Here is a 20,770-nt window from a genome sequence, read left to right as displayed (position 1 = left end):
ACGTGGGAGGTGGGGGCCAGGCTTGTCCCCCGAAGCTGCCCCGGCTGGTGTTTGCATCAGCTGCCCCTCTGCTGGCCGCAGACTCTTGCACCAGGAGGAGAGCCCAGCCTCAGGTGAGACCTCGTCTTCAGGTTTGTGGAGCCCATCGCTGTCTGATAGGCAGGGCAGGTTATTCCTCTGTAAGATCTGAGCGGATTATTTACCTGGCCTTTCTTCCAAACCATTGGCTCAGGTCACGCTGATGTAAGTCCCCTCCTTTTCCCCCGTGGTCCTTCTCCAGGACTCGCCAGGGATGAGAAGATCCCGCACGAAACCGATGGAGGACCATCTCTGAGAGCCGGTGGGTGCTGTGCCGGATGGATCTGTGCCATAAAGCCTAGCTGACTGTAAGCATGGGTAAAGGTATCCGAACCTCATCTGAAATATTTTCCACGAGGAGGAGATTCCCCACTCTTCCCCTGGGGCCGCGTGCACGCCGTTCAGCGTGCAGCCGCTCTCCGTACACGCGGTGCCAAATGCAACAAGCCGACCCGGTGCTATTTCAGCCTACGCGATGTGTTTTTCCACCAGCACAACTTAACATCCGTTTCTTTGCCAAGTGTGCGGCCTTCCCACTTCATTATGGTCATGAGAAAACCATTTCAATAAGAAAACAAAGGAATAGGTTTAGCAGCCCTTCATCCCTTCTGTCGGTGAGCACGTGCGGCGTTTGTTTGCAAAGTTGGGCATAAGCTAATAAGCTGATCTTGCAGAGATTTACACTCAGGCAAAGATTTCCATATGGGCTTAACATTAAGCAAGACCTTAATCTAAAGGAAAATATCTGGATTTTTTTTTTTTTGTTTCTCTTTCAGTGCACTGTAGGACCAATGAAATATTCACCAAAGTGAACAGAGACACAGACGCTGACTCCAGTGGTCTCTGGGGCAGCTGGCCAGGCAGGAGGCAAGGACTTAATCTGAGAAGGTGTTGGCCATCTCTCATGGCACCTACAGCTCCCACTAAAGTCACAAGGATTGTCAGTTCTCAGCACGGTGTGGCGCTGGGGCTGGATGAGCATTTGCAGGAGAGGGGTGGCTGTTTGCTCTTGCCCTGAGAAGAGCGCGGGAGGGGGCCATGCAGGCGATGTCTTCAATGTCGTAAAGGCAGGATGGAAAGGAAGGACCTGAATGCAGAAGCTCAAAGGTGTCTTTTTGCAATGGGCTTGGCAAACTGAGGAAATTGAAAAGCTCTTGGCTCTGATTTCCCCCGTGAAGGCTGTATAACACAAAAGGACACGGGTATCTGCCTCCTGGCCTGCAGCCAGCGTGGCTGTGGCGCAAGACCTCGTTTCCCACCCGTGGAAGCAGACCGGGCGCTGCCATATGCCCCAGGGACAAACGCACTGCCTGCGAACCGTACAGCACTTGCCCAGAGCCCGTGCAACAACATTACATGCCGGAGTGTGGCTTCCACCACGGTTTGAATCTAAGCCCTAACAAAGCCAGAAAAAGAGATGCTCAGCTGTTGGTCTCGGGATTTTTGCCCCTGATGCCATGCCACTGTGGCCAGTGGTGTGAGACTCTGCGTGAGCGTGGGGAGAGCAGTGCTGTCCTGTGCAGAATTAGGGTTCCATACCTGCTTTTTAAAGGATGGGTGCACGCCCTTCATCCTCCCCAAACTCCCTTGCTAGGAAGAGAGCCTGGAGCTGCAATGCTGTGGTGGGGTGGTGTTTCCCCAAGGCTCCTGTCCTCGGAGACCCCCGCTGCTGCAGCCTCCTCGCCGGCAACGAGGAGCGGGGCAGTCCATCCCCATCCATCCCCAGGCAGCTGAACCGAATTTCAATACCGACCCTGCCGTTTAATGAAGCCGTTCCTGCAAGCCAGTCCCCCTCGCATACGCCTGACAGATGTCTTTTTCGCAGTATTAAGCCTTTGCAGGGAAGAGGCTTTGGTTTGCCCCCTCCTTTGAGACACAGCCAGCCAGAGCAGGCAGTCCCCGTCCTGCTCGCCCGCTTCTACTGACAGCCCGCAAGCCTCCCCTCCAGCAAGACCTCTGTGTGCTGTTAACATTGAGACTTGTTGAATATTGTTCTCAAACTGCTTTGTATTTTTAAAATTTCACTGCCTAGTAAGCTAAGGTGATGGCCTGCAACGGTGCACCTCTGCAGGTGATGGATGCAGACAGTAGTGGAAAAAACCTCCCACTGCCTATGTGCTTCTCAGGGCATTAAAAGAGATTTCAAATCCAGCCGCAGTGACTTACAAGTCATCTGAAATGGTTTACAGGCAGGAAAGGAGAAGAAAATAATGATACTGTCAGTAAAAAGACAGGTAGGATATATCCACTGCTATTTATTTAAGCAAAGGCAATAATTTTAAATGATCTGCATTGGCCTCAGATCAGCAACGTTTTACACAAGAACTGGGCTGACTTTATCCAGGATCGAGGATCCTGCTATCATTTTCACTTTAAGAAGCTGACTAGCACTGTGATCAAAATTCAGTCTTTAGAAAAAAATTCCAAACCTACAAATCTGGGGGTTTTGGTATTTTTTTTTTCTCTCCATGTGGAATTGAGGAGCCTGCTGGCTTGCAGTGGAGTATATTTTATACAGCTAAATTGCTTTTGACAAATGAAACCAAGTTATTGTTAATTACTCAACCTGTGGCCTTTACCAAGCTGAAATATACGATTAAACAAAATGGCTCAGACAGCACATGAAGCTTTGACGAATGATTTTATTTTTTGAGCTTCCAAAGCCTTTTCTTCAGAAAACAGAAAGCATTTTTTTTTTTTTGTCGTGACAGCGGGATAGTTCAACGCTCTATATTTAGCCAGTGTCAAAATGCTCAAGAAAAAAAATTGTCAGAAGTAATTTTGTGATCCTTCTGACACAAAAAGCACACGCACAGGCACCCAGATAATATTGCACTCCACTTTGCAAGGGAGAAACATTATGCGTTGCAGCGTGCCTTTTGTGAACAGGCGCTCGTTTTGAACCCGCTGCAATAGGCTTTTCCAATTTTGATTGATCGCGACAGAAAATGAGCTCCATAACCATGACTAAACTAAATATCCCCCCTAAGAGCCCCAGCATTTCTGAATCATTAACGAGTATAGAGTAAATAATAGGGAAACACACGGGAACCCCTATCTTTAACTATACTAGTTGATGGCTGCCGCAGTAAAGCAATATTCTTGATCTTTCTATTTAAAAATAAAAAAAAGCTTTCAGAGCTACCTGCTTCACGGCCGATATATATTTTTATTCAGCAAAACTAACAACGCAAAATCGTGCGTCTCTCATGAGCAGCTCAGCTCCTTGGAAGGCACGGTGTAAAAATATCCACAAATGTCCAGCAGCTTTTGCCAATATGGTTAGAATAAGGGGATTTTTCTGAGCTTTCTGTCACAGCAGTAGAAAGAAAAGAATATTTTAAAAATAATTAAAAAAAAAAAGTATTTATCACTTTGTGGGCCGAGGAGCGAAGTGCTGGCGGAGGGGTAGCGGCAGGGCACCCTCCCGAGCAGAGGGCTCCCGGGGAGCTGCTGCCCCCGCTCCGGGGGTGGGTTTCCCAGCCTGTCCCTCACCCCGGGGGGGGGGGGGGGTGTCACAGGGACCCCCCATCCCAAAGCTTTAGCCCCAGCCTAATATTTTCCATGCCGGACCATGAGCTCAGGACACTAAATCAAAAGTGGAGGAGGGAGGGAGCGGGGATAAGCCGAGAGAGGAGTGGAGGAAGAGGGGGTGGCAGGGAAAAAGAGAGCCGGAGCAAATTAAAACCATCTCAGAGCAAGGGCGGGGGGGGGGGGGGGGGCGGGAGGGGCTCGGCCCGGGGGGGCCAGCAGGTTTGGGGGTGCCGGGCAGCCCCCAGGCGCTGCCCCCAGCTGTCCGTAGGGCGCTGAGCACCACGGAGAGCATTGAGGGGGGTGGTGGTGGTGCTGGTGTGATTAATCGCTTTATCCAGCGTTTGGGGAGCCGGGTTGGCATCAGCAGCGGGAGAGCGGTTCCCCGGGGCTGCGGGCCCGGCCACCGGGCCCGGCTCGGCTGGGCTCGGCTCGCCCGGGCCGGCTGCACCGGGGGCTCGTTGCCCTTCCCTCCTAGCGGCCTCTGCGGGGCGGGGGGGGAGAGAAGAGACCCCCCCCCCCCGCCCGCACCCCTACCTGCGCCGGCCTGCCCGCTGCCCGCTGTCCCCGCCCTGCCCGGCTCCCCGCAGCCCCCTGCCCTTTTCTCGTCTCTTTTTCTTCGTTTTCTTTTTCTTCTTTTTAGTTTTATTTTCCTCTTCTTTTTCTTTTCCTCTTTTTCTTTTTTATTTTTCTTTTCCCTTTTTTCTTTTTTCCTTTCTTTTCCCTCTTCACTTTCTACTTCTTTTCCTTCTTCTACTCCTTCATTTTCTTTTTATTCTTGTTTTCCTCCTCCTTCTTTTCTTTCTTCGTTTTCTTTTTATTATTCTTTTCCTCGTTCTTCTTTTTCTTCTCTTTCTCCCTCTTCTTTGCTTCCTTCGTTTTCTTTTTATTATTCTTTTTCTCCTTCTTCTTTTTCTTCTCCTTCTCTCTCTTCGTTTTCTTCTCCTTCCTCCTCTTCGTTTTCTTCTGCTTTTCTTCTCCTGCGTTTCCTTCCCCGCTCGCACGCCTGCCCCCGCCCGGGCCTGGGAGGACCCTCTCCCGCCGGTACAAGGCAGCCGCGCAGCCCCGCGGACACCTCGCCCGACCCCGCTAGCGATGCCAAGCCCTTGTCCTTTCTGGCTCAAAGCCTGCGGAGGCAGAGGCCACCGGGGCAGCCCCCAGGCCGCTCCCCGGGGGCCCGGCAGGAGCGGGGAAGAGCCACGGGGGGATGCGGCGGGGAGCCGCAGGCCGTGCGCGGGGCTCTCCCGCAGCAGGTGCCCGGCGGAGGGGCTGGCTGGGGCCGGGGGGGGTTGCTTCTGCTGCGGGGCGGGCGTATTTTGTTTTTTCTTTTTCTTTAAACACCTGCTGAAAGCCTCCCCCAGCACCCCATCCCCGCGGAGCAGGGCTGCAAGCTGGCTGCGGTCACGCGTGTGCGCGGGTGTGCGCATCACGGTAAGAGCCCCCCCCCCAGCTCCGGGAGGAGAAGGAGCGCGCAGAATCCGCGGGCCCGCTCGTACACCGCCTGCGCGCCGGGCCGAGCCCGCCGGCCTCCCTTTCCTACAGCGGGCGCGGTGGGGAGCTCCGCGCCGGAGCCCGCACGGCCCAGGCTGCTGCTCCGCGGCTTTTCCCGAGGGGTCCCTGCCCAGCTTCCCCGGCCCCCGGCTCCCCCGGACCCCCGGCTCCTGCCCCCTCCCCTCCGCCCCTCACCGCGGGCCCGGCTGCGGGCTGGGCACGGTCCCCCGGGGGAAAAGGTTCTTCGGGGGGTGGGAGGGGACCCCCGCATGCCCCAAAAAAATCGTCCCGTTGGATTACCGGGGCAGGGAGAGAGACACCTGGTTTCCTCGGCCGCCTTTCGATTGTCTCCTTCCCGCAGGCTGCCGGCAGCCGCTCCGGCCCCGCTCCGCCGCGTGCTGAGAACGGCAAACTCATCGCCACGGCGCTCCCCCGGGGGCCGTAGCCGGGGGCGGAGGGGAGGGGGAAGGCAAACAGGGGGCACCCGGCCCTTTGCGATTCTCAGCCGCTGTTTAATCGATCCGCTCTCTTTTCCCCACGACCGATTTCCAACGCTCGGGCGGCACCGTCTGCCCCGACGCCGGCGGGAGCGCAGGGGTTTAATGCGGCGCGGGGCGGAGGAGGGGGCGGCCGGCTGGGCACCGCCTGGGGGCTTCTCCCCCTGCCCGCCCGACCCCCCCCCCGCCACGGATGTCGTGCCCCTGGCAGGAGACGCCGTTTGCCTCTCCTGCCCGCCGCTGCCCGCGCTCCCGGCGGCGAGGCCGGACCCCGAAGCGGTGGGGGCTGCCCGCCCGCCGCTGCCCGGCGCCGCTGCCCGCCTCTTCCCCCGACCCCCCCCCCCTTAAATCCCGAAGAGGAGCGGGTTTTCGATGCGGTTGCGAAGGCGATACCCGCGGCTGGCTGCGAGGCGGCTTTCCCCGCTCCCCCCCCACACCCCCCGCCCTTTCAGTCGTTTGCGGGGAAACACTCACGATAGACCTTTCCTGGGGTGGGGTGGGGGGAATCCACGGAAATCCCCCAAACGCTCGCCCCGTCCACGTTGTACGAGGCTGCTTTCGGGCGTTACTATTCGGGTAAGAAAAAGGCGGATTTCGATGCGGGGTGGGCGGCAGTGGAAGCCAGGCGGGGAAGGTGTCCGGCCCCGGCCCGCAGCAAACACCGCCTACCCCCCCCGCTGCCGAGCGCAGCCCCTCGCCCCCGGGCCGCACCGGCACCGGCGGCTCCCTCCGAAACCACAAGCCTCCCCCTCCAAACCCACGCCCGGAGCCCCCGGCTATGTCCCCGCCCGTGGGTCCCGGCCCCGCGGCGGCCGTCGGGGCTGGAGGCCGGGCAGGTGCCGGCGCTGCGCCCCGGCCCGCGTGTCCGCGTCGCGCGTGGGAACGAGGGCGGGGAGGGGGCCGGCGGGGGACCTTGCCGCCTCAAGGAAGAAGGGGAGGGGGCGTGGGCACCCCCACGGTGGACCCCGCTCCGCCTTCCCGCAGCCCTAAAACGGTCCCGGGGGGGGGGGCGTCCCGTGGGGATGGGGCGGGCAGCCCCGGCCGTGGGCGGGGCGCTGGCCCCGCGGGGGCGGGCGGAGGGTGCCTGCCCCCCGTCGCCCCCCCCCGTCCCCCGTCCCCCCCCCCTTTCCGCGGCGGGGAGCGGCGGCCGCGGCCATTTAGGAGCGGCGCGGGAGCCAATGGGCGGCCGGCGGCGGCGCCTCCACCGTGACGGCCGAGATTGACGTGTTTCCCACGTCAAATTGATCCCAAGTAGCGGCGGGGGCTCCCCGCGAGCGGGGAACCGGCCCGGCGCCGCCAGGACACCCCCGCCGCCCCGCCGCCGGCTCCCGCCCAGCCGGCCCGCCCTCCGCCGCTCCCCGGGCCCTCTATGCCGGGCCGGCGGCGGCGGCCGGGGCCGGGGCCGGGGCTGCGGCTGCGGCTGCGGCGCGGCAGGCAGGCGGTGCCCCCTCCCCGGGCGGAGCGGAGCTCCCCCGGCGCCGGGCGATGGGTAAGCGCGGGCGGCGGCGGGGAGGGCTCCGGGACAGGCTCCGCCGTATCGCTTGGCGGAGGGGGGGCGGGGGCGGGGGGGGTGGGTGCACCGGGCGGGAGGGAGGGGGGCGCCGGGAGGGGGTCCGTCGCTGCGGCCCGGGCTGCGGAGCGGCCCTCCGGTCCGTCGTGGCGGCGGGCGGGGGTCCGGCACGACGTGCCCGGCCGGGAAGGCTCTCGGCTGCCCGCTTCCTTCTCGTTCGCTCTGCTCCCTTCTTTCGGTTCTTTCTCCCGTCCTCCTCGCTTCTCCTTTTTCCTGTCTTTTTTTTCTCCTCCTTTTTTCTGTCTTTTTTCCCCTCCTTTTTTTGTGTGTCTTTATTTCTCCTTTTTCTCTCTTTGTTCCTCCTTGCCTTTCTTTCCGTTTCTCTCTTTCTTTCTCCCTTTCTCTCTCGTTCTCATTTTCCTTTCCTTTCCTTTCCTTTCCTTTCCTTTCCTTTCCTTTCCTTTCCTTTCCTTTCCTTTCCTTTCCTTTCCTTTCCTTTCCTTTCCTTTCCTTTCTTTTCTTTTTTCCCCTTCTCCCTTCTTTTTCCCCATTTCTTTCTCCCCCTTTCCCTTTCCGCCTTTTCCTTTTCCCCTTTTCTTCCCCCCTTTTCTTCCCCCCTTTTCTTCCCCCCTTTTCTTTCCCCCCCCTTTTCTTCCCCCCCTTTTCTTTTCCCCTCTTTTCCTTTCCCCCCTTTTCTTCCCCCCCTTTCCCCCTCCTTCCCCTTTTCTTCCCTCCCTCCCTCCCTTCTTTTCCCCCTTTTCCTTTCCCTCGGTTCCTTTTGCTCCTGGTTCCTTTTCCCCCTTCCCTCCCTCTCCTCTTGTCCCCGTTCCCCCCCTTCTCCTCTTCCCTCCCCATCCCCGCCACCCCATTTTCTTCCCCCTTTCCCTTTCCCCTCCCCACCTCAGCCCCATCCCACGCCCGCTTTGCCGCCTAGACGTGCTCCGGCCGGGCAGCCGGCGGGGGCCGCGACCCGGGCGGCGGCGGCGGCGCGTCCCGTCCCCTCCCGTCCCGTCCCGTCCCTCCGCCGCCGTGCCCGCCGGTAACGGGCTCCGCCGCTGCAGAGCACACGTACGGGGAGGTGAACCAGCTGGGCGGCGTCTTCGTGAACGGGCGGCCGCTGCCCAACGCCATCCGGCTGCGGATCGTGGAGCTGGCGCAGCTCGGCATCCGGCCCTGCGACATCAGCCGCCAGCTCCGCGTCTCGCACGGCTGCGTCAGCAAGATCCTGGCCCGGTACAACGAGACCGGCTCCATCCTGCCCGGGGCCATCGGCGGCAGCAAGCCGCGGGTCACCACCCCCAACGTGGTCAAGCACATCCGAGACTACAAGCAGGGCGACCCCGGCATCTTCGCCTGGGAGATCCGCGACCGGCTGCTGGCGGACGGCGTCTGCGACAAGTACAACGTGCCCTCGGTCAGCTCCATCAGCAGGATCCTGCGCAACAAAATCGGCAGCCTCTCCCAGCCCGGCCCCTACGACGGCGGCAAGCAGCCCCCCCCCGCAGCCCGCCCTGCCCTACAACCACATCTACCAGTACCCCTACCCCGGCCCCATGGCCTCGCCGGCCGCCAAGATGGGGGGTCACCCCGGCGCCCCCGTGGCGGCGGCCCACGTCAGCCTGCCCCGCTCCTGGCCCTCGGCCCACTCCGTCACCAACATCCTGGGCATCCGCACCTTCGTGGAGCAGACGGGTGGGTACCGCGTCCCGGCCCCGCGCCGACACCCCGGCCCCCGGGCAGGGGGGACGGCCCGCTCCCCTCCCGGCGAGCAGCTCTTTCGTGCGTGTCCCCCCCCGCCCCGGGGTGGGGTTTTGGGGTTTTTTTTTTGGGGGGGGGGGGGGGGATGTGTTTTTTTGATCGCCGCACCCCGCTCCGGCAGGACGGGGCGGCGGGGCCAGATGCGGGGAGGCTCAGACATCTTGAACTTTTTATGAAAAATGTGGAAAATATTTTCGTAGGGATGATAGATTGCCGACCGCAAATTCGGAGCCCTGAATTTCCCTTTGCAAAGGAAAAAAAAAAAAATATGGAAGGGGGGTAAAAAAGGGGAGAAAACAAACCAGGGGAGAGGAAGAAGGGGAAGAAGAAGAAGGCAAGCCACCTCGGAAAAGAGGCACGGCGCTCCCGGGGATCCCTCCGAGAAATTGCCCCGGTTTTCTTAAAAATCAAGCCGGGGAGGAGGAATCGAGGAGCGTGGCGGGGCGGCTGTGGCCGGGGCTCCGGGCGGCCGCGGGAGGCGAGGGGAGCGCCGGCAGCGCCCGGCCCCGAGCCCCGGGCTGGGGGGGGACGGGGACGTGGCGGGGGGGGGTGTTGGCGCGGGGGTGCGAGTCCTTTTATCCTTCCAAAAGCCCGAGTAAATCAACCGCATGCGTTTGCCTCCGTGCAATCATTTATCTTTAAAATTCCGATGTCACTTTTATAAATCTCCTTCGTCAGAAGAGAAATTGGGCCTCCTAAATTATCGGGAGCATGGAAGTGACGGGGGGGGGGGGGGGAGAGCCGAGGGACAGGGTTTTGGGGGGGCGCAGCCTCTCCCCGCGGTGGGGTACCAAACCAGGGTACACCTAATTTTGGCTGTCAGGACCGAGCCTCTCCCGGGCCGCCCTGTGTCCCCGGGATGCCGGCGGAGAGGGGGAGGCGAGGCGGATCTGTGCCCACCCCCCCCCCCCCCCCGCATCGGTTTATAACAAGAGGCACTAGCAAACCCGCGCTTTCCCCCCCGTTTCACCCCAATCCCTGCTCCGGGGGACAAAACCTGCTCGGGCCGCGGCCGGATCCGGGGAGGGGCGGAATGGAGGGGCGAATGCTAACGCTAACGGAGCCGCCGCGCTCTCCTCCCCAGGGGCTCTGGCTGGCACAGAGGGGTCTGCCTACCCCCCCAAAATGGAAGACTGGCCCAGCGTCAACAGGACGGCCTTCCCCCCGGCCCAGGCAGTGAACGGCATCGACAAGGCTGCCATGGAAGGAGATATCAAATACCCGCAGGTAACTGCTGCGGGGGGGGGGGCAGGACGGGACAAGGCGGGGGGGGGGGGGGGGGCGACGGCGATTTCCCGTTGCTCCCATGCCCCCTCCGCCCGGGCTCCGCACCGCCGCGGCCAGCTCCCCCCCCGCCCCCGTCCCCGAAGGGGCAGCCCCGACCCCCAGAGCCGGGCGGGTCGTTTTGAGCCCCCGCTGGCGTTCGGCGGTGCCCACTCCCCGCACAGCCACTCTTCCCCGCGTACCCTACGTGTTTCTTTGTGCCTGTCCCCAGCCCGCCCCGGGGCTCTCCTCGGTGGGCAGCTTCCTCCCGGCCTGCGCCTACCCCCCCTCCAACCAGCACGGCGTCTACGGCGGGCCGGCCGGCGGCTACATCCCCCCGGGCCACCCCTGGCAGCCGCAGGGTAGCCCCTTGGCCCACCACGGGCCCGGCGTGGCGGTGCACGGCGGCGACCTGGCCACGGCGATGGCGTTCAAGCAGCCCGGGAGGGAAGGTGAGCCGGGGGGGGGGGGGGGGGGGAATGGCGGGTGCGCGGCGGCGGACCCCTCCGGGGCCTCGGCGGGAGAGGAACGGCGGGGGCTAAGGGACTCGATGAGGGTCCCCCCACCTTCAGGCTGAGGTTACCTCGCTGAGTATTTTAAATATCCGTAATATTTCTCCCCAACCCGGCCCCGCCGGCTCCGCCGGCTCCGCCGGGCCGGCGGCTGCCGCCCGCCGGTGTGAGCCCCCCCGGTGCCCCCCGCCGCAGTATTCGATGGGTCCCGGTCCAGACCCCCCCCCCCCCCCACCTCCCCGCCCATTGCCTTCCCGCCCGGCCTCAGCCCGAACATCGGGATTGTAAACCGGGAATCCGTTTTCCTGGTCATTTGCGCTGGAAATCGCCCGGGAAGCGGGAGGGTTTAGGGCGAATCCTCCGCTTTCAACCCCCCCTCGCCCCGGGAATTTGCGGGGTGCGGCGGGGCAGGTCAGGACCCGCGGCCCCTCCGCACGTCGGAGGCCTTTCCCCAGTTCCTCCGCGTATTAACAACGAGAAAAGGAGGATAAAAAGAGGTACTAAGGGCATCCCTCTTCCCGCGGAGCCGTGCAGGTAGTGCGGAAGGCAGAGATCTCGACTAGGAATTATTAACGTTATAAATGCCCCGCCGCGGGGAGCAGTTAAAGATAACCCCCCCCCCAGACTCGCATGGGCTTGAGCTGAACGTATATACTCGAGGCGGTTAATTGGGACGTTTCTTTTATCTCCCGCTAATTATTTCGGTTCATTGATGGAAGCTTTATTTCCTCGGTAGGCGGTTTCGTTTTAAAAATCCCGACTCATCTGTTCTGGGTATAAAAACCCCGTCGATATCTTTCTCCTTTTTCGTGGTATTAGACTTTCTATTCTTTTTCACATTTGCAATTAATTTCCCACTTATTAGTCCATTTCTTTATTGTTGGTTTTCTGGGTTTTAAATTTTTTTTTAAATTTTCTTTTTTATACGATCCTTTACCGCTTCTAACTACGGCAACCTGCTGTGAGTTATAACATCAGCTGTCCCGGGGATGAGTTATTGCGAGTATCAATGGGTGAAAATAGATGATTGTAAACCAGTTATTTGAAAAATTAGAGAAACGGAGCGCGAGAAAGCGAGGGAGAGGGAGGAAAGGAAAAGAAAGAAAGAAAAGGAGATAGAGAGAAAGGACAGAAAAAAGGAAGGAAAGAAAATGAACGAACAAAGGAGGAAAGGTGACCTGCGCGTATTTAGTATATTTTTCGAGGTATTGTAAGGGACTTGGAGCTTGAGTTTTCTGTCTTGCCGATCTTCAAGCTGTCTCTGCCGAAAGGCCTACAGGCTTTCTTGAAACGTTTGTGGTTTTTTTGGTTTTGCATATTTTTTTCTTTCCTTTTATTTTCTTTCCTTCCCCCCCCCCCCCTTTTCTTTTAAAAGCTTTTTTTTCTCTTTTAATTCCATCGCGATCGGTTTTCTGGTTCCGCTACGTACCTGGGACAACCCAAATATCGAAATATCCGGCAAAACGCCTCCCCGCCCCCAGCCCCAAGCGGGGGGGGGGCTGGAGGAGGAAGGGCGGTCGCCCGGCGTGGCGGGGGGGAGCGGCGGGGTGGGCTGGCGGCCCCACACCGCTCCCGAGGCGGCCGGCCGGGGCCCCGCGGCCCCCGGTACCCGCATCGCGGGGGGGGGCGAGGGGGAGAGGCAGTGGGAGGGGAAAGGGACAGAGAGAGAAGGAAAGAAAGAAGGAGAGAAGGAAAGAAATAAATAAGGAGAGAGGGAAATTAATGACAATCTCAGCCCGGCAATTTCACCCTCCAGTTCAGACCTTTTCCGATGTCACAGCTGATATTTTCCCAGAAAAACCTCCCTGCTTATCCCAATGCCCGCAGCAGCCCCGGGATGCTTTGTATGCCGCCCCCCCCCGAAGGCCCCTGCGGGGCCGGTGCGGGGGGATACAGGGGGCCTGGTCCAGCCTTGGGCCGGGCACCGTGATGCGTCCCGGGGCTGGGCTGTGCCTGGGATGAACTGGGGCTGGGGAGAAGCTCAAGAGGAGTTTTCCTACAGCTGGCAGAGCCTTTCCCCTTCCCTTTCCCAGCACTGGTGGCACAGTCCCCTCCCAGGGCACCCCAACCACAGGCTGTAAGAAAGTGCTTGGGACGTGTTCTCTGTGTGGCTGGGATGGGTCTGGGTCACCTCCCCGGGCAGATCCAGATCCCTGGCAATGGCAGGGGGTGGCTTCATCATCACGGTCCCTATCACTCGGGGGGTGCGTCCCCCCTTTCCTCTCCGTTTCCCCGGGAGAGGTCTGATACACAGAGGCTGGCAGCCCTTTTCTGAAGGGGTGGCTTTCCTGGGGGCAGGCGGATGGGGGACCCAGAGGGGCAGAGCCGCTCTTGGGGGGCTACAGGAGGAGGGTCCGCATGCGTGCAGATGTGGGATGTGCCCGGCTGCAGCGATGTGCTTGGAGTCCATCAATCCGCTGCCTTGTTGTCTATTTTTTCCCCCCCTCTACCCTTCTTGCAGTTGTGGACAGAAAACCTGCCAGCCCTGTGGGGAAGTCTCCAGACCCTCTAAATACCATCCATGGACTCTCTATCCCAGCCTCCTCTTCCTAGAGCTGCGCAGCAGCAGCCTGGGGACAGTGACTCTTGGAATAAGCACCTGCAAACTGTAACTGAAGCCCAAAGTGCCACCAAACCACACCCAAAGTGCTGCTGCTTCTGGCAGGTGCCTGCGGGGACAAGGAGACAGCTGGGCAATGAGAGGTGACATCCTCCCACGGCAAATCCCTGTGCAGGGCGGCGCGGTTGGGACGTTCACTCACGCTGCCTGGAGGGACGCTTTACCTCCATCAGATCGGAAAGGAGTGACAGAAGAGACTCAGTCTTCCTTCTTTATTTTGTCTTTTTTTTTCTTTTTTTTTTTTTTTTGGTCTTGCTTTCAGTTTTTCTTTCTCCTTCCCATGTCCCTGAAGACCATTGGATGCAGGGCAGCGAATGCCTCCGTCCCCAGCCATTGCTCGGTGTGTCCCTGGCTCTGTCCCAGCCCAAGGGAGGACTTTTCCTCCAGGGAGCGGTTTCTGGCTTCCCCACGCCGCAGCCAGAGCAGTGGTGCGATGGATGGAGCCCTCTCTGCCCAGGCCTTCCAGTGCCTCTGCCCCGGAGTGGAAATGGACAAACGTGCCACAATGTTTTATGATATATTTTTATAATAACAAACCTTAATAAAAAGTGATCTACCATGGGCACATGCCACTGACCTCCTTCCTTCAGGGTCTGGCTGAGCACCATCCTTTCTCCCGGTGTCCCCCAGCCTCAGACAGCATCTGTGGGTTGCCTGTGAGCGGCAGAGACCCGGTGGGATCTTGGGGGCACTTGGCTGGAAGGAATCGATCTGTGCCAGGTCTGGATTTATGCACCCACCCACCTGGGGGCCCTGTGTTGCTGTGAGCGCATTGCAGCCCTGCTGCCCATGTCTAATTGCATGTGCAGATTTGGGGTTCTCCTGCATCGGTGTGGGGGGCCATGGCGCTGCTGGGTGACTCCTGATGCTGTGGGGCTACAGGCCAGCTCTGGGCACAAGCAGGGAGGTGGGTGGCTGCCCCCCCAGCCCCAGCCTGGCTCCCACCTGCCTCACCTGGCCGCAAGTGAACGGGGGGCCGGTGGCAGGGCTGCCCCTCACAGCCCACCCACTGGGCTTCGTTATCCCCCTCCTGTCCAGCCGGCTGGGGCGCGTTCAGGATGGGCTCCACTGGGCTTTTGCATTCCCTGGCTCCATCAGCCGCTGCCATTGGCTTCGGTCCCTTCATTGTCTGGAGAAGGGGAAGGTCCTACAGCGGGGCAGGGAGGAAATATCCTGGCAGGAGAATACACGCCTGGCTTTTTGCGGAGAGTGTGTCTTTGTGGGAGGGAGGGAGGGAGAGAGGGAGCGAGAAGGATGCCAGATTTGACATCCCACCCCAGGAAATTATTTTGCCTTCAACCTCGGGGTGGCAAAGTTCAGTTTTGCCTCTGCTGCTGCAAAGCCTCCAGCTAGAGCTGGTCTTTGCAACTGACTACAAAGCACAGGAGGGAAAGGAGGGAATTTTAAGTAGGCGAGGGTACTGTCCCAGGGCAAGATCTGCTGCCAAACTGTCACTGACTACATTTTAAAGGATGCGAGGACGGACGAGTCACCTGAAACAGATGGCTAAGAGCTCTGGCTAGTCCCCTGCCACGTTTATCCATTTAAAGCTACATTCGAGTATGTGGCAGAGCAACTTTGGAAAAGATGACTGACAGCAACACCCTTAAAGCTGGACCGCAGCATGCACGGCCTTTCTGTCCACCCCAACACCACAGCAGCTGGGGAAATACAACCCCTCCCGGGGAAGAGGGGAGCATGGGGACAGCCCAAGCCCCATCTCTCTTGAACTCTGCTGGTCTGGGAGGTCAGGGGAGCCCTTCACATCCACAATGCTGAAACCTTACTGCTCACGAGCCTGAAGAAACTTGTCTATCCTCTGTATAGGGCTGCCAAAAAGCCCTTCTGCTGGGGAGCTGGGAGAAGCCGGTTACCTGTGCCGAGCTCCCACGCTGTGGAGGGGTCTGGCTGAGTAGGAATGCCCACCATCATCGTGGCAGCCCGTTGTAAAAAGGCTGAAATAGCCTGAAAAAGCCATGCTGTGTCCCATAAGTGGCTGTTCTGTTCTGCTAGCCACATCTAGTCCTGCAGCACCTTCTGGTTCCTAAAGCCTGGGCCCTTGGGGTGCTTCAGGGCTGGATGCACCCCAAACTCCCCGCCTCCCAGCACCCCAAGCTCACATTGGTATTTGCTGTTAGCTGGGTTCGCAGCACCCTGCTGTGTGGGGACCCAGCTGTTAGCCCTCATCTCCCCCATCCCATGCAGGATGGGGCGGAGCTCCTGCACCCCGCAGAGATGGGACCGGGGGCTCTGACGGACGTCTGGGATGAGCGAGACACAAGTGCTGGGGTCGGACGGAGACATAGCACAGAGTCCGATCCTTTTAATTAGTGTCCTGCTGGGATGGTGCGCGAGTGCCTGAGTTATTCCCTTCCAAGACTGTCATGAACCTGCCAAAAACCCTGAACAACAGCTCGATGCTTAGCATCTGCCACAGCCCCAAGGCAAAGACATCCCTCTGCAAGCGCTTGCTGGGTGGAGGCAGCCGGAGGAGTGCAGCACGTGGGCAAGGCGCCGCATCACGAGCCTGGGGACCCGGCCTCGGGGCTGAGACCGTTTGGGCTCCGTCCATGCGATGATGGGATGCATCGTGTGATGGGGTGCATCGTGTGATGGGGTGCACCGTGTGCCCGGTCCTCCAGAGGCTTCTGCAGGAAGCTCCCGCCAGTGGTGCTGCCTGGGACATCCTGGGCAACCCCTGGGACATCCTGGGCAACCCCCCCAGCCAAGGCAGAGGCCAGAGTCAGTGGGGCCATGAGCCCCTTCATCCCCACAGCCAGACAGCCGGGGCTGCCCAGCCGTGCGATGAGCGGCCGGCCGGCTGGAAGCCAGCTCTGCTGTCCTGCAGCCCCGTCCATCCCTGCCCGCGATGTCAGCACACCTCGGGCGGAATTTGCCACCAGAGGGACCCTATTGTTCCACAAACACGCAACAGCAGCCTGCTGCAGCCCGCGAGGAAACCTCCACTTTCCCAGCCGGGAACAGATGGACATGCAGAGCGTATTCCCAGCCACAGCAGAAACCTGCTTTTCTGCAGGTATTTAGGGCTGAGGTGCCGTGAAGAGGTGCCGTGCCAAGCCGTGGGATGATGCTCAAAGGCAGGCAGGCGCCAGGAGCAGAGGGAAGCACGCCGGGTAACAGCGTAGTGGTTTTTGTGCAGTCAAGCTTCTGGTTTCTGTTCTTTTCTTGACTGCTTGACTGTCGGTAGCCTTTATTAAAAATGCAATTTTAACAATTAGGATTAGGGAAGGGACTTTCTCATTAAAAAAAACCACTTTTGGGGGGATTGTTTCAGCCATTGAATTGAACTCAGGTCTTTGAAAGCTGGTAGCTGGCTTCCTTTCCCCCCGCCCCCCCCCGTGCTTTGCTGTGAGAGAGGAGCTTTCACAAGGAAGCTGTGGGTCAGTTATCCATCCTGACCGATGCTATTGCAGAGCCATTGCTGGATGGGCTCCATCTGTGACCAGCTGCCCATGCACACACACAGACCCGCAGCCGCTCCCCTCGAAGCCTGTCCCCTCCATTTCCCTGCCCGGCAGTGTTTCTGGTGCAGGCAGAGCAACTGAAAAGCAAAAGCCGGTGGCCTGTCCCCGTGCAGATCCGCTGTCGCCTCGCCCCGCCAGGGCGAGGACTCCACGGCTGGGTGTCCCCAGTGAAGAGGGTTAAGGAGAAACCTTGCTGGGTGGGAAAACACTCTTGGTACTGGTGTCCCCCTGGGAGCAAGCCCCATGCTCCCCCCTCGTGCTGCCGCAGGAATGCGAGCCTTGTGGCACAGGCTGCGTCTTGTCGGCTGTAGAAACAGTGGCACCCAGCTCAGCCCAGCCCAGCCCAGCTGAGGGGCACAACTGGACTTGGTCTGAGCAGAGGGGTCTGAATAACTGATGCATTTATGAGAGCAAAATGGGGGTCCTGGTGCTGGCAGCGGGACACAAATGCAGATGGCCCCGGCAGCAAGAGGCACTACTGAGACTACCAGGCACTCCCAGTTAGAAATTAGCCATTTCCAGTTGGAAAGGTAATGGATGATATATTATTTGGGGTGAAATTTGCCACAAGCAGCACTTTCCTAAGGCTGACATTTTAGCAGCAGAGAAAAAAGTAGCATGAAGAGGAAGGAAAATGAGCTCCAGCTGCAGTAGGTCACTCAGTTCTGAGAAAATGAGGAAAAATGCATTGTTTTGCCCACATTGATAATGGCAATGATAATAATCATTGTCGTGGAAGATTTCTTGGAGCTGGGCATGGCTGTCTCCAGTTGGAAGTCCAGGATGTTCAGGGTGCAAACCCTGGTGTGAACATCCGAACTGAGGAGCCACCCCTGCCCAGTGCTCAGCCTTTCCTTCTTGTGTCCAGAGGGGAATGTGGCTGATCCGAACGCAGATGGCATGAAAGGGGAACTTAGAGGGGCTGGTCGGAACTTGCAGGGGATCTGAGGCGTGGAGGGACTGGAAGTCGCTGGCAGGTGGATAATTCGCACCTTGATACCTCCCCAGGACTGTAACTTACACAGGATTTTCTTGCCTCCTGCAAGGACTAAGACCTGCCGAAGTTGAAAGACTGGCTCATTGCCTCGCTTGCTCCATCAAGAGAAAAGGGAAGAAGATGGCATTTTTGAATGGCAAAGGAAGGCTGTGGCCACTCGTTTGCAGCAGTTCTGCCCGGCTTCAGGCGGGAAACCAGCCTCTGGGCATACGCGGGCCAGTTCTCCAGTGAAAGCGCAACCTCCAACTTGCCTAATGCATCATAGACATGCTGGACTTGGTACGTACATGCCACACACGCAGCCTGCTGCTGGCCAGGTGCTGCCTGGCTCCCGGAGCCAGCGTCGAAGGGCAATAGCTCCTCTATCAGCTAATCTGCAGAGTTTGGCTGCAAGATTGCCAACAGCAAGTGTTATTCTGCCTTTTGGTGGAATCCTGCCTTGAGGCCAGCGGCCACGTGGAGAATCCCCGGGGGAACTGAGCGAACTCAGCTTCTGCCCCATGCACCTCAGCTAATTCATTCCCTATCACAGAAAAATGCTGGGAGCAAAGACCTCAAATGAATCCCAAACTAAAAATCAGTCTCTTAATCAGGATGACATGAAGTGCTGCTCTGCCTCTCCGTGATCCAGACTCACAGCAAATTCCTCTCTGCGCAGGCAGGCTGACATAATCCAGAGAAAATTGGACTTGATCGGAGCGGAACTTTTTGAATTTATCGGAACAAAGCAAGAGGGTGGAAGCAATCCGCTCTGACACTTTTTCAGCAACGGTTTTGTCAAAATCGATACCATCCCTCAGAACATGTCAATTTTGATGAAATGGCATTTTCTGACAGAAAAAAATGAGGTTGAAACTGTTTCCATCAGCTCTACCTGCCCCATATATCTTTAGCACTGTTTCTTTCGAGAGCACAGAGCAGGATGGAGAACGTTACAGACCTCATTCAAAGACCTGCACTTTGTTACTGGAGACTCGCTGGTGGACCACATATTTATTTTCTTTTTAACATGTTAAGAATCATAAAGATTTAAAAACATCGCTCTGGTTAGAAACAAGCCGTGCCGTGGAAGTGGGGCTTGCAGATGTTTGGCATAAGTACAGGCTGTGGCTGCTCTCGCAAGGTCTGCCTCCCCATTGCCCGGTGCTTCGAGCTGTCCTCTGCAGCCGTGCAGCGTGCCGAGCATGCCCGGCTCTGGACAAGGTCCCCGCGCATCTCACCTTGCTCTGGTTTATTTGTCAGTGCAAGGAGCAGCTCGGAACAGGAACTGGCTGGAGGAGAGGTGGTGGCCTCAGAGATCAAGCAATGCTGATGTTAGCCCTGGAAAGAACAGACCCCCTTCGTCCCACGTAACCCCAGGTGTCCCACATCTGGGCTGGCGAGTGCAGGTCACCAGCAGCGGGTGACAGTCAGACTTCTGCTCCTTGTTAAGAGCCAAGAACTGACGTGCTCAAAGATCCGGCTGCCTCCCTGCTCTGGCTCCAACTGCAGCAGTGGTGGGTACTTAGGAAAGTGTATAAAGAATATTTATGCAGACATACATAGATATATACATACATACATAGATACATACACACATATATGCATACACATACACATTCATATACACCTACGTGTGTGTGTGTGTATGCTCGCATATACACACACATATGCACACAGATCCAGGCCCTGCCCGTGCTAGATTGTGACAATCCCTGCGTTTGACTCCCTGCGGTTAGGGTCTTCCTGTTGCACCAGTGGGAAAATATAGATGGTCTTGGAAAATAACCAAAGGAGAGAAACTTTAGACTGATGATGTATATTTGCTAGAACTGTTCTTTTCTAGACTGTAACCTTTTCTCCTTACGAGAGGTTTTGTTAGGCACCTTCCCTGCAGCAGCCTGTTTTTTTCCTGTGGCCGTCCGTGTTTATCGCGCACCTTGGAGGGCCGTGGACACCAGGCTGAGCAGTGCCATTGGAGATCACGCTGGCCACAGATCAGTCCCTCGGGCAGGGGTCGGTTTTCAGGAAACGGTAGTTAAGTTTGAAAACAGCCTACATACAATTTTAAAAAATCGGATTGGTTCAAATGTTTTGGGTTCTTTGTAACTAAATCCTCATCCTCCTAGAGGAGCATTTGCAGGTGAACACGCAAGAATACGTGCCCAGCTCTCACTGGCTCTCAAGAGAAGCTGCAAACCAAACCACCATTTGCGAATTTATAAACCTGCCCACAATTGCTTAAGTCACTTTTGAAAATGGGAATTTGATTCCCAAATCACTCAGGCACTTCATAACATTTCCTCTTAATAAATAGCTGTTGGGGCACTTGGCTCGCTTGGTTTAGGAGGGGACTGGACCCAGCCTTTCCCACCAGCAGGTTTCCACTGGTGCCGACTGCTGTGGAGACCTTCCCCGTAACCCTTCCTTGCCGCTCACAGCCCATGGCCAAAGGAGAAAATCCCACCTCAGCTCCTTATTTCACAGCTTGAGATGCCCAATAAATGAGTCTTCTAGAAGAGCCATTGATATATTGAGAGGGTACTGAGGTTAGGAGCCACCGGTGTAATGGTTAGCTCTTACATTGCCAACGCTTTCTGGGGAAGCATCCAGATCTGGTAGGTCTCTGGGCAGGGCCTAGGAGCTCCAGAGTGGGAGCTCAGCAGGGTAAATAAAATAATGAGGACACTAAAGGGATTGCATCATGGGCAGCCTGCACTCCCGACCTGAACCAAATGAATAAATCAGTTTTTTCCTCCCCAAGAAACCTGTGTGCCTGCAATTTTTATCCTCCTCCCAGGCAGTTCTCCCTCCCACCCCTGTAATTTGTGAGCTCAGCTAGACTGCAGCCAGACCACAGGTAAAGCCCCGCTGGCACGTGTAGCCATGCCTCGCAGCCTCCAGAGCTTTCCACTCGTCAGGTTTTTCACTTCTTTATCTCCCTGCACAGTAACAGGGCTCAGCAGATGTGTATTCCACACCAGGGGCTATGCCAACCCCGACAGTCACCCGGCCTCATTCGAACTGCCTTAATTAACAGCAAATATAT

General features: G+C 58.1%; 1 protein-coding gene across 1 annotated transcript; it reads left to right on the top strand.

Moving 5' to 3' along the window:
• The first annotated feature begins 6,767 nt into the window (after positions 1-6,767).
• PAX1 (paired box 1) lies at positions 6,768-13,822 on the top strand. Its single transcript, XM_030023591.2, is given in 6 exon segments — positions 6,768-7,086; positions 8,169-8,599; positions 8,601-8,799; positions 9,950-10,092; positions 10,361-10,580; positions 13,102-13,822. Coding segments are annotated over 6 exon segments (1,089 nt in total). The 5' UTR covers positions 6,768-7,082; the 3' UTR covers positions 13,194-13,822.
• Positions 13,823-20,770: the final 6,948 nt, after the last annotated feature.

The sequence above is a fragment of the Aquila chrysaetos genome, chromosome 8 (genome assembly GCF_900496995.4).
Source record: "Aquila chrysaetos chrysaetos chromosome 8, bAquChr1.4, whole genome shotgun sequence".
NCBI classification, from domain to species: Eukaryota; Metazoa; Chordata; class Aves; order Accipitriformes; family Accipitridae; genus Aquila; species Aquila chrysaetos.
Note: the sequence above shows the minus strand (reverse complement) of the source record. Positions and strands in the feature narration are given on the sequence as shown.